The following is a 12,478-nucleotide window of genomic DNA, read 5'->3' as shown; positions in this document are numbered from 1 at the left end:
GGTGGTGGCACAGGGGTGAGTTGGTGATGGGAAACCCGCGGGGATTACAATCGAGATGGAAAAAAAAAAGGTACAAAATTATGTAAAAATAAACTTTTGTAACAAAAAAATAAAAATAAATTAAAAAATAATTACCACAGCCCAAATCAATTGGAACAGACAGATGAACAACTAATGCCAAGACAATTCAGTAGGGGAAAAAATAATCTATTCAACATGAAAAGAATGAAGCTAGAAAAACATTAACTCAAAGATCTTTACCAAAGATCTAAATTAAGTCAAAAACATAATTTCTCTTCCAAGAAAATGTAAATCTCTGTGACCTTAATTACACAACAGTTTCTTAGGTACCTAAAGTGCAACCGAAGGAAGAAACTGATAAAGACCATCAACATTTAAACTGTGCATATGGAAGAGCAAAAAATTTACCCCAAAATTTAAAAAAAGAAATACCACTTTAAAAACATGTTAATGTTGCACATCTAGTACTAAGAAGTAAAAATAAAACTCAAAGAATGGAAAAAAGTATTTATAAATTATGTAACTGATAAGGTGTTACTATTCAGGACATTAAAACTCTCACAAATCAATATAAAAAGGCAACTCAATTTTCAAATAGGTGAAGAATATAGAGATACATATCTCCAAAGATGGGATATAGTCAATGAAATGATGTCATGTTTACACAAACATTTCTAAACAAATCCAGAATACTATCCATCTCATGCCTTCAAAGAGTAGGTGGAAAGAGCAGTCAGAGAAGACACTCTGTTCAATCTAAATCTGATGTAAATATCTGCTCCAAAAAACATAGAATCCATGATCTTTTCAACAGCACCACTTACCTACCACCCCATAACTCAGCTCAAAAAAAACTTTCCCCTCCGCATGGTAGTCTCACTTGAAAACTCAATCTAAAATATAAAACCCCAGTCATGTTCAGGGTAAAAAATGAAATCAGGAGTAAACATCCTCTGTATTAAACAGAAGAGGTCCATGTAACATCTTTTTTCTCTAAGAATGATAGAAAGGGGGCCCTCCCTGGTGGCACAACAGATTAGGCATCTCTGGCCTGTACCCCAACTCTGTATGGATAAATAAATAAATCTTTAAAAAAAAAAAGTGTACTTCATCGATCTGCCTGTTCTGCTCCTCAATCTGTCTCTGGTGAATCCTCTCACCACCCCTGCACCTCTGGCCTGTACATACATTACTGCACTCAGTTCTGTATGCATAAATTAATCTTTAAAAAAAAAAAAAGAATGACAGAAAGGAAACTGATATTACTAAGAAGACTATCCAGAGTCAAGTTAGCTACTTAGAAATAAACACTAAGGAAACCGCAGGGCTTGTAAAGGCATGCCTATAAAAATCTATTTCTCTAAGACTTAAGATAAGTATCTAAAGAATTGTCATCTATTCCTCACTCTAATGGTCAGTTCTAAAAAGTCCTACTCCAGGAAGCTACCAAACCACACTAACCCCTAATAATTTATACTTTCTTATTATGAACAGTAAATGTATATTAAAATATTAGTAACAAACTTCTATAACAGCAAGCAATGTAGTATGTGCCTGCCAATAACACAACCTTCCTTGACACACCTGACAGGTGCACACACTGTCACACCACCTCCAACAGACACCAGCTCTCAAGGGGAAAAGACGACCTAACTGAAACACATAAAAACCCTCACACTTCTAATAGGACCTCATTACACCAACAGCTAATGTTATTATGTTACAATTATTATGGAACAATAGTTTACAGGTAAGGCATTTTTCAATCTCAAAAAAATACCAAGATAGGATGAGGGGATTTTAAAATAAAAATATGATATAACCCACAGCATTTATGTTTCTTTCAAACCTTCAAAACCTTCATGACCATTAGGATGAATTGTATGCCAGTAAACATGGAAATAACCAAAGAAAAATGTATAGCTGAAATGAACAGTTTATAGTAAAAATAAACTGTTGTAAAATTTAAAAAAAAAATGTATAGCTGGATTGATTCTTTTAAATCAATGCCATATGAATTTTCAGTAAAAAAAATTTTTTGTCATTAAATAATTTAAAATACAGAAAAGTGAGATGATAATGTAATAAACCCAAATACAACAATTACATTGTTACATCTGCTTTGGATTGTTTAATGAAATATAAAGCTGTAGGTAAGCTGATGTTCCTCTATTCTTTCTACTGTCCTCTCCCCTTCAGAAGAATTAGTCTACTGAAGCTCATGTATTTTTCTAATCCATGTTTTTAAAATGTCAGCATATAAACGGACCCATAGACAACACAGTATTATTTTGTTATAAATAACCCTAAGTGGTATCATATTTAACTTTTTTTAACTTGCTTTCCATTTTTCCTCAAACAAGGTTTCCAGGATTTGTCTATGCCAGCACAGTCCATGTCATAGTAATACACTAAAATACCAGCGTTTACTTATTCATTCCTCACCGAATAGTTTCCAAATCTTGCCTACTAACAAAAAGCTGAAATTTAAATGTCTGTAAGTTTTCTTTTGCATAAATATACAGTTCATTGATAGAACATATGACCTGCTGGGTCATCGCATGTATCAATCTTCAATTTCACAAAAACTTTCCAAAAATAACACATTCTTAAAATATTTGCAATTGAGGTGTATGAAATAGTATCTCACTATCTGACAATGAGTCAGTGTTTAGTTTTATTAGACACATAGGCTTCCTCTTGTTTAATATTTCCACTTACAGATCATTACATATGAAATATGCAACTTATTCTTTTGTGTTCACCCATAGTCATGTTACAGAATTTTAAGTTGCATATTCAATCTTTCAACAGAAGAATCCTTTCTTCATAAGTATGGCTTTCAAGTTGGCACTGGTTATTAAACCAATATTTTAGTAAGAAATGAAGATATGGGGTATCTTTAATAAAGGAACATATGTGTCAGAATTTCATATACAACAGCTCTACTTAGCCAAAAAGAAAAAAGGTATCTTACCCACAAAATGGACAATTTGATCCAAATTTTTTAATGACAGCTTTATTTTACCAAAAATTCATTTTTTAAAAGAGTACATTCAGAGGTTTTAGTATATTCACAAAAGTAACATTGCCACCATCTAATCCCAGAGCTTTTTTTATCACCCCAAATAGAAACTTCTTATCTTTTAGGAGTCAGTTTCTAGTCTTCCCCTTCTAGTAGTCAGCAACCATTAATCTATTTATAAAGAAATTAATCTAATCTACCCTTATTCATAGTCTAAAACTTTCCTAAAGTCACTTTCTCCAATTCAACTACAGAATAAAGATTTTTAACTCTACAAACTTACTTATACACACACACACATACACACACATACTCACACTCACTCACACACCCTTCTCTACTGTGGAAAACTATCTAACTCTGACTTCCTTGGGTAAAGGCCCAAACTATAAGCAAACCAAGCCAGGATACCCCTAACTAACAACAGGTGAATACCGTTAGCTTCTCTGAGATTATACTTGCCAAAAAATCAGTTCATTTGTTTCACAGACTCACAGTGTACACATCACCACTTTTTTCTGTTTGGAAAGAGGCTAATGGCAATCTGGTCAAGCACATACAGGGTTGAGCTGAACACAGTGTCCTCAGTCAGGCACTGCAATGATTGCAGCAGCTAATAAGAGTTACTGCACATATTCTTTCTCTTTTACCAAGTGAAATAAAAAGCTCTATACAAAACAGGTGAAAAGAGTGAGAGTGTGAAGAATCTGAGTGTCCTCAGACAGTTCTACTACCTCTATCCTGATTATCACAGCACCCTGAGGCCTGCTTACAGTAAGAAGCTAACCAGAATGTGCAGCCTACCAAAGATACTGAGTAACATTATAGTTAAAGAACGATAAGAAAAAATAGTCTTCTGGACAGAAAGTTTCAAGAAAATAAAATCCTTTACAGTGTCAATGCCTCAGAGGAGTCTTGCCCCTAGCATAGATGAACCAATTACTATAAAGAAAAAAAGTATTCACTGATTTAGCAAAATAGAAAGATAGTAACTGATGACTTCAGTTAAGAACATAAGGTACCTTAATACAAACTCAAGAAAGGTGCCTTCTTTAGGCAGGCACACAGCTAGACAACCAGGACTCAGGCTGGATTCGGTTACCACATATTCCCTCAGGCTGGCACCCATGTGCAATGAACAACAGGGGGGTAAAAGTGAAGAGAAAAAAAAAGTGAATAGAGGTGTGGAAGTAACAATAGCTAGTCTACACCCCTCTTTTGTAACCTTGCATAACTTGTCTGAGAAGGGTACTCCAAAAGCCTCTGGTAGCAGGAAAGCATTTCTCCAGTTCTAAAAACCATTCATTAATGACACCATAGACTCTTCATTACCTACACGGCTTACTGTGAATTTTGGGAGAAGATTCATCCAACTTTTAAAGAACATATTTATTTATAACTCATTTAGTCACTTTAACTAAAAAGTTAAAGATTCCATTACAAAAAAGAAATAACCCAGATAATATACATGAACAATAAATCAAAAACAAAATCCTACTGGAGATTAACAACAAAAACCAACAGTGCTAAAACTCCCACAGGTAAAACAAATTCATTCAAATAATAATGGTGGTGGTTTTAAAATATACCCACTAATTCTTTAAAACTTCCTCCAAAAGGTGGAAATTAACGCCCCTCCCTTGTATGGTTGTGCCTGGTGACTCTCTCCGAAGGAACAGAAGGTCGCAGAAGTAGCAGCAGGTGTCCTATATATAAAAGGTGCTGTGACATCCTCCATTCCCCGCCAGCTTAATCAGTCTAGAGTCTAAGGGCTGCCATGCCATGACAAGACTTAAGTGGACCTCGGGAGAACTCCATCATCTAGTAAGGACCTCCTGCCAACAGCCATGTGAGTGAGCCACCTTGAAGCGTACCCGCCTGCCCCAGTCAAGTCTGAGGCTGACAACCGCCCAGGCGGATGTGAGTATAATTCTGAGTCAGAATCACTTGGCTAAGCTACTCCCAGATTCTTGAGAGACAGAAACTGAACATGTTTATTGTTGTTTTAAGCTGCTGAGTTTTAGGACAATTTGTTATGCTGCAATGAAATTTTAAAAAGCTCAGGCGCACTAGGATATTTATTGACTTTATTTACTAAGTATCTGAACAGAGCAGTAGTCTCCAAATTAACAAATTTCTGAACTGTATACACAAAGAAAAATAATCAAGTATTTCCTTTTAAAATAATAACATATATCATTTTGTGTCTTTTTCCATCTCAACATAATTTAGGGTCCTCCCTGGTGGCACAACAGGTTAAAAGCACATCACTGCAAAGCTGTCAGCAACCACTTCAGCACAAGTCTGATGCCAGCAAGGCATGATCCACATAGCATAGGAGACCCCTCCTGTCTTCCCACTGCTCCCCTCAGCAGTGGATTTCAGTATATCTGCTTGTTCTGCTCCCCACTGTCTCTGGTGAATCCTGTCACCCCCCCCCCATACCTCTGGCCTACATACAAGTTCTTCTATGCACGAATAAATAAATCTTTAGGAAAAAACACTTAACAAATGAACAGGAAACCAAGTATCTTTTTACTGAGACACCTGTGATATTATAAAGAAGAAAAAAAAACTCACCGAATAAAAACTAAATCCTTTTGTTTTTGATAAAAGGTAAAAAAACTTTTTTAAAAGTGGTGAAAAAGCCTCTTCCGGGCCCTCCCTGGTGGCGTAGCAGGGTTAAAGCATAGCACGAAGAAGCTTAAGTCACTTCCGCATGAGTTTGATCCCCGCCTGCCCCGAGGAGATCCACATGGTGAAGCAGACCTCTCCTGACCCGCCCGCTGCTCCCCTCAGCATTGTACTTCGTCAGTCTGTCTGTTCTGGTCCCCACTCTGTCCCTGGTGAATCCTTCTACCCTCCGCATCTCTGGCCTTTACCCCAGTTCTGTATGAATAAATAAATAAATTTTTGTAAGATTTATTTATTATTTGTGCATACAGAATTGGGGTACAGGCCAGAGGCTCAGGAGCGGCAAGAGGCTTCACCCAAGACAGAATGGGGAGCAGAACAGGCAGATCGACGAAGTACGCTACTGAGGGGAGCAGCGGGTGGGTCAGGAGAGGTCTGCCACGCCATGGGGTCACCTCCGGGGCAGGTGGGCATCGAACTCATGCAGAAGTGGCTTTAGCGTCTCAGTGCTGTGCTTTAACCCGCTGCGCAACCAGGGAGGGCCTAAATAAATAAATGTTTAAAAAAAAAAAAAAAGCCTCTTCCTAACTTCAAGCCAAAAAAAAAAAAAAAGACTTCCCTTTGTGCCCAAACTGGAGAAGACTCCAAACTCCCTGGATGAGCAGAAGGGGGTAAAAAAACAGCAAGCAGCAAGAAGCAACTGAACATAAATGGTGAAGCATAAATAAAAAGTGGTGAGAGAATGGAGTAAAAATGGGAATGGAATGTTTAACCTGTTACGATAAATTAAAATATAAATAAGAGGAAGAAAGAGGATGTACAATAGCTAGATTGTTAGGAAACTTTTAGAAGGATTAAATTTTATACAGAACTTAAATACTGTGCACGACTTTAAAGTACAATGAAAAGTATTTATGAAGGGCAGGTAGAGGGTAGTGGAAATACAGCACTGTAGTGTGGTAGTGGTTGCACAACTAACATGTCACTAAAAATCACTGAATTCTATACTTCACAGGTGAATTTTATAGTATATAACTCAATAAAGCTGTCTTTTTTTAGTGGTATGCACTTGCTAAGAAGAAATTACACTAAGGTTTCCCTGACAAAAGGAAGAATGTAGTCAAGAGGGGAAATATCACAAAATTCATTCAGACAGGAAAATAAAAACTTTCATAGATTAACTGTAAAGTATCTATCTCCAGGTGGCCCTCGAGAACCTACTTAGGGTCACAAAATCTTACTATCTTAAAAGTTAGAAAGACAATAGATTTGGGAACCTTAAGTGTAAAATATAGAAAAGTAACCTTCAACTTAATATCCTGTCAGCTAAGAGAAGTAACAATTTATGCTGTTCTCACATTACATATACCTAAAATGTAGAGATTGTGCCTCCTGAGATAAGAATTTCTAAAGAAAATTTAAAAGAAACTCAAATTCATAATGTTTTTAAATGTATAATTTATTTACAAGCATGATGACTAGAGTCAACTCCTCAGGCAGTAAAAAAACATCCAAATGAGGGACTTGGGGCTATTTTTGGAGAAGACAAATTTGCACTGGTTCAGGGATTTTTTTTCAGAAGTTTCTCCAAACACCTGTACTATATTTCATCTACCCCATTTGCAACTACAAACAGATCAAACAAAACTATACCTATAAACAACTATAACTCACATAGTATATAACTCAATAAAGCTCTGAGCTATGAAAATATCAGCCCCTGCAAACCCTAGGTCAAGAGTCTCAACTTCCAAAACAGCACAGGTGTCTCTACTTTCAGACCTACTAGTGTCTTCTCTGCCTTTGGCTGAATCAATAGCATGCCCAGGAAAAAAAAAAAAATCCCGGCCCTCCCTGGTGGCGCAGCGGGTTAAAGCACAGCACTGAGAAGCTAAAGCCACTTCCGCATGAGTTCAATTCCCACCTGCCCCGGAGGTGACCACATAGCGTGGCAGACCTCTCCTGACCCGCCCACTGCTCCCCTCAGCAGTGTACTTTGTCGATCTGCCTGTTCTGCTCCCCACTCTGTCTCTGGTGAAGCCTCTCGCCGCCCCTGACCTCTGACCTGTACCCCAGTTCTGTATGCACAAATAAATAAATCTTTAAAAAAAATCCCATTAATTCATGTAATAAGTATTTTCTTCCTTTTTCCATAAAAGAATGTCCTTTCTTCATAAAAGAATGTCTAGCAGACACAATGAAATATTAATATATAACTATCTCCTCTAAGTGGCTACAAGGAATGTCAAAAGAAGGGCCCTCCCTGGTGGCGCAAAGCAAAATGCTATGAAGCTGTCCACAGACACTGCAGCACAAGTTCAATTTCCAGCCCCAGAGGTGACCCATATGGTGCAGCAGACCTCTCCTGTCCAGCCTGCTGCTTCCCTCAGCAGTGTATTTCACTCTATCTGCCTGTTCTAGTCCCCAATCTGTCTCTCAGGAACCTCTGGCCTATTCTCCAGTTTTGTATACATAAATAAATAAATTTTTAAAAAAAGTCAAGACAATAGCACATCTACCTATACTTTAACACTTTTAATCTCAATGAACTTTATATATTTCAAAAATACATACATTGCAAGTTTCCAATACTGTGCCTCACTTTTTGTGGGCATTCAGTTAAGTGTCACTTCCTTTCTTTACATTAATTCTTACAGTATTTTCATGAAACATTCCTGTTTACTATCACCTGAATATAAAGCAGGAGAATAGAAAGATAATTTCCTGAGTGACCACCCAAAGTAGACCTTTAGAATTCAAGCCACCAGATGATGATGGGATTCAAGTCCTGGTTAAACTTAAATCTGTCCTTCCCACCTCCCTTCTAAACAGCTATGGACCATATTTCCAAGGCCTATCCTTTTCCTGGCAGCAATGTATTAATGGCACCTGTTCTTTATAACCAAAAGTCAGTCTCAAGAACCTATGCTATTCTAAGAGCAGGTATAGCAAAAGTCCAAAGATTGTCACCAACCCACAGAACCCCAGGCATGTTCATGAAATCCTTGTCCACAGGTTGTGATAAGAACTGTTGTCATATTTTTGGTTATCAAGTTCACTGCACCAAAGAGCAATGGGGTCCCCACAGACCTAAGAGCTACCTCAGCCAGCACTAGCCCTTACCTTGACAGGAAATGTCCTGACAGAAATAGGTTTGCAGAGCTGTGTGAGGCCACTGTCTACAGCTCTTTTGTGGGTGTCTGAGACAGGACAGACAAATGAACCAAAATCGTATCTGGTATACCTTTATTCAGGCTCTGTAGCTTAAGGCAGGAACTAAAAATGCTGTGTCAGATCAAACTCTAGTGGTTACAGATGGACAGATTCTTTCATCATTAAAAATTGTAGTTGCCATAATAGCTTGGCTACTGTCAAGACAGGCCCTTTGATGCATTTAGTCTACCATTCACATAAGCTACTGAATGACCAGAAAAAAATGATCCTACCACTACCCCCACTCTCCCAAGACTACATGATGGTCTCAATACAAAAGTTTCTGTCAAGAACTGAATCATGGAGAGTGCGTGAGTTCATGGTTCTGTTCTACGACCACCGTCATTTTAAACTGTGTTATTTCTTGACATATAACTCATTCTAACAAGATAACAGATGTCCTCAGCTTTACACAAACTAGTACAACTACACTGGGGCCACAAGAGAGGCTGCAAAAGAGTGTTTCTTTCAACGATGGTAGCCAGATCTATCTCTTCAAGTTAAGCAGAACTGAAAATACTAATACTTTCGGAAAGGAGGCAGGAAAGAGTATATAAACCTTAGACCTACCTTGTTTATAATTCCCACAAACAGGTGAAATTCAATTCCATGCCAACCATACCTTGTGATCACTAAAACACAAACAGAAAAATAAAAGTTCATGCAACATAAGCAGCCTTAAAGGGTATTTAGTTTCAAAGGTAGGAAGTTATTTCTGATCTCCCATCTACCCTTTTCACCCAATCTTCACAAGTGCTTGAGCTATGTCACTGGCAAAAAGGTCCAGATAGGTGGAATTAAATAAAAGGTAAAACCAACTGAGCATTTACTATATGCTAAGATCTATTCTAAGTGCTTAAATATACCGATTAATTTAATCATCGAAACAACAATGTGAGATAATTACTCTAATTCATTTTATATCCAAGTAACAATTGGCATACACCTCTAAAAAATTGCTTTTATTGGCTTTAAGAAATGCTTTTAAAATAAATGTAGTCAGTCTCAACCATTGTATCTGGACGGTCCCAATGGTTGCTATCTATAAATGTTCCCTAGTCATCCAGTCATTAGGTACTTAGTACTATACAGAGTACTAAAGAGGACTCATTCTTTGCCCTTAGGAATGGAGACATTAGTTAGGGAGATCAGACTAAACTACAATGAACAGTTCAGAAACACAGTGCCCTCTTAAAAGACAGCCTCTCTTTATGCAGTTTTTTCAGTAAAATCAATAGCCTTTGGGAAAGGGAAGAAAGCTTCGTGGAAGAGGTCCTTAGAGTGGACCTCTTTAAAAACTGGACACATTGGTAGAGAAAGGAGGAAGACTCTTAAGGCAAGGAAACAACAACAAAAACACAGCAGCAGACACAGACACAGTGTATCTGAGGTCTGACCCATCAGCCTTGTTAGCCTTTACCCTGGTCACTGACCCTCCTTCTCCCCCCGTTAGCCAAACCAACCTTCCTCACTCTAGGACTTACAACCTTTCATAATTTCACTGCTTCTTCTACTACCTGGAATGTTCTCCTCCCTTTTCCTGGTGGGTAACACGAACTAATATGGTAACACATCTTAACATATGGCAGACACTCAAAGGCAGGCCGTGGTAAATAATGTCATTATTTAAGATCCAATTGAATCATTATTCTGAAGTGTATACCAATTCCTCAGAGTTACCTACTCACCACTCTACCACATCCACATGGCATTTGTCCATCTCTCCACTAGAGCAGTAAAATACTTTATTGTCCTCAGGTTTCCTTTTTTCTTTCTTCCTTGCTAGTCAGAACAGGAAGCATGTTTTATACAACTCTATACCCCTGAAGGCCTCGCACCGTGTCTTGCACATAACAGGTGCCCACTTAGATACCTGGTGACTGAGGTCGAGCCAGGCAACTCAAATTTACAAAGTGAATAACAATATATTTATTCTAAAGTCAGCTCCTTCAATATACTTACACAATTCAAAGTCTAGTGCACTTCTACTAAATTTCATAAATGTCATTAATAATTACACCAGTAATTCAAGAACAAAAAGTCAAAGTGGACACTAAAAACTGACTTGTTTGCTTCACAACACAACGAGGTCCTGGTCCATGCCAATAGAGAGGAGAAAGTAACTGAGTTCACTTATAATGAGATGCCGGCTGGCAATCTCTCCCGCTGAAATGGTGCCACGCTGCGTGCAGTACGTATGTTTATACTGGCTTCAGCCAGGGTCGCAGTGGTCACAGGTTTGGAAGTCCAATCATAAATCCAAGGTTTATTTATAGAAACTTTCCATATGGAAGCAGTTTAAGAAGTAAAACAGCAGCCTTTTTCCCTGCCGAAAGCAGAAGCCAGCAGAGTGCCAAAGGAACATACCCTCTCCAAACTCTGCTCTTGTTGGTGCTTGACGCAGGGGAAGAAACATGCAGGGCAAGTTTAAGAGCCTTGCTGCAAAGCAGTGACCTGGGACAACAGACATTTAGAATGCCTGTGTTATTCAAGACTGAAGCACTCATTTTATACAGGCCCATGTTCATTTAAAGCATATCTGTGGTTTGGAACTTAAAAAATGTTCTAATGTGCATGTCTGTCCACATATTAATCTAGTCAGCCAGGTTTGAACATGCCAAGCTTAAAATACTCCCTAATTCATTACGTAAACGGATGATGAACTCAATTCTTTTATTCTCAGGAAAAGGAACTTAAGGAGAATGATTAAATAGTATTATGATGGAAGCTGTAACAGAAAAAGTCAACTCCTAAGTAGTGAAGAGTTGCGTTTTTAAAACAGGTGAATAAAAAGAAGATAGAAGTTAATAACAGATGTTTTATATTTATTAATCTCAAAATGAGATCCTGGATTTTTAAAGTTCTCAGAGAATATATTTTGAACAGATTTCCACATGAGACCATCTTATAAAAAGATTAGTCATTCTCTCACTAAGCTTCTTTACAAACCAAGTCTAAATTACTCTATATTGAAATGAGTTACATTTTCATATGGTGATGTTGTAAAAATAAAGCTCTTTTACTTTATCAGATTTAGAGAAATGTCAAGAAAATCTGGAATGACTAAATTTTTGTAACTAAATTTCAGAAATTCACACATCTAAATCTCTCATTTTCAATAGGGAAACCAGTATAGAAAGGGTTCAATGGCTTGAGAACAGAAACTCTGGGATCAAAATTTGATTGCTAGCCCAGTGAATTTTATTTTCCTACATACAATCAAATATGCTGCTTGTTTTAGAAATTAAACCTAAGTTTAAATACCTATCCCTTCCCCCTAGCTAAAAAGATTAGATATGTGTTCCCTAAAGATTAAGGAATGCTGCCCGTAAAAGACTGAGCAGTGGAGCCTCCCTGGTGGCACAACAGATTAAGTCACAGCACTACTAAATTATCTGCAGCCTTCCTGGGCCAGGGGGCTGGCCCACATGGCACATACATAAATAAATCTTAAAAAAAAAAAAAAAGACTGAGCAGTGGAAATTCGTACCAGTTATTTTCACAGCTCAATTGATGCTCTCACAGAATCTACTGGAAGTTCAGCTTTAAAAGTATTCCTGACATTCCAGAGAGGATGTAAATAAT

General features: G+C 37.6%; 1 protein-coding gene across 1 annotated transcript in view; it reads right to left on the bottom strand.

Moving 5' to 3' along the window:
* The window catches only part of MKL1 (megakaryoblastic leukemia (translocation) 1), a 148,132-nt gene that overhangs the window by 104,498 nt on the left and 31,156 nt on the right, over positions 1–12,478 (bottom strand). The window contains exon 4 of the mRNA XM_012735117.1: positions 9,464–9,525. Within this exon, the coding sequence (XP_012590571.1) occupies positions 9,464–9,525 (62 nt within the window). The remainder of the gene's footprint in view (positions 1–9,463; positions 9,526–12,478) is intronic.

This window comes from Condylura cristata, unplaced genomic scaffold (genome assembly GCF_000260355.1).
Source record: "Condylura cristata isolate star-nosed mole 26May11 unplaced genomic scaffold, ConCri1.0 scaffold00004, whole genome shotgun sequence".
In the NCBI taxonomy this organism is placed as follows: Eukaryota; Metazoa; Chordata; class Mammalia; order Eulipotyphla; family Talpidae; genus Condylura; species Condylura cristata.
The sequence above is the reverse complement of the archived record's forward strand: the minus strand, read 5'-3'. Positions and strand labels throughout refer to the sequence as shown.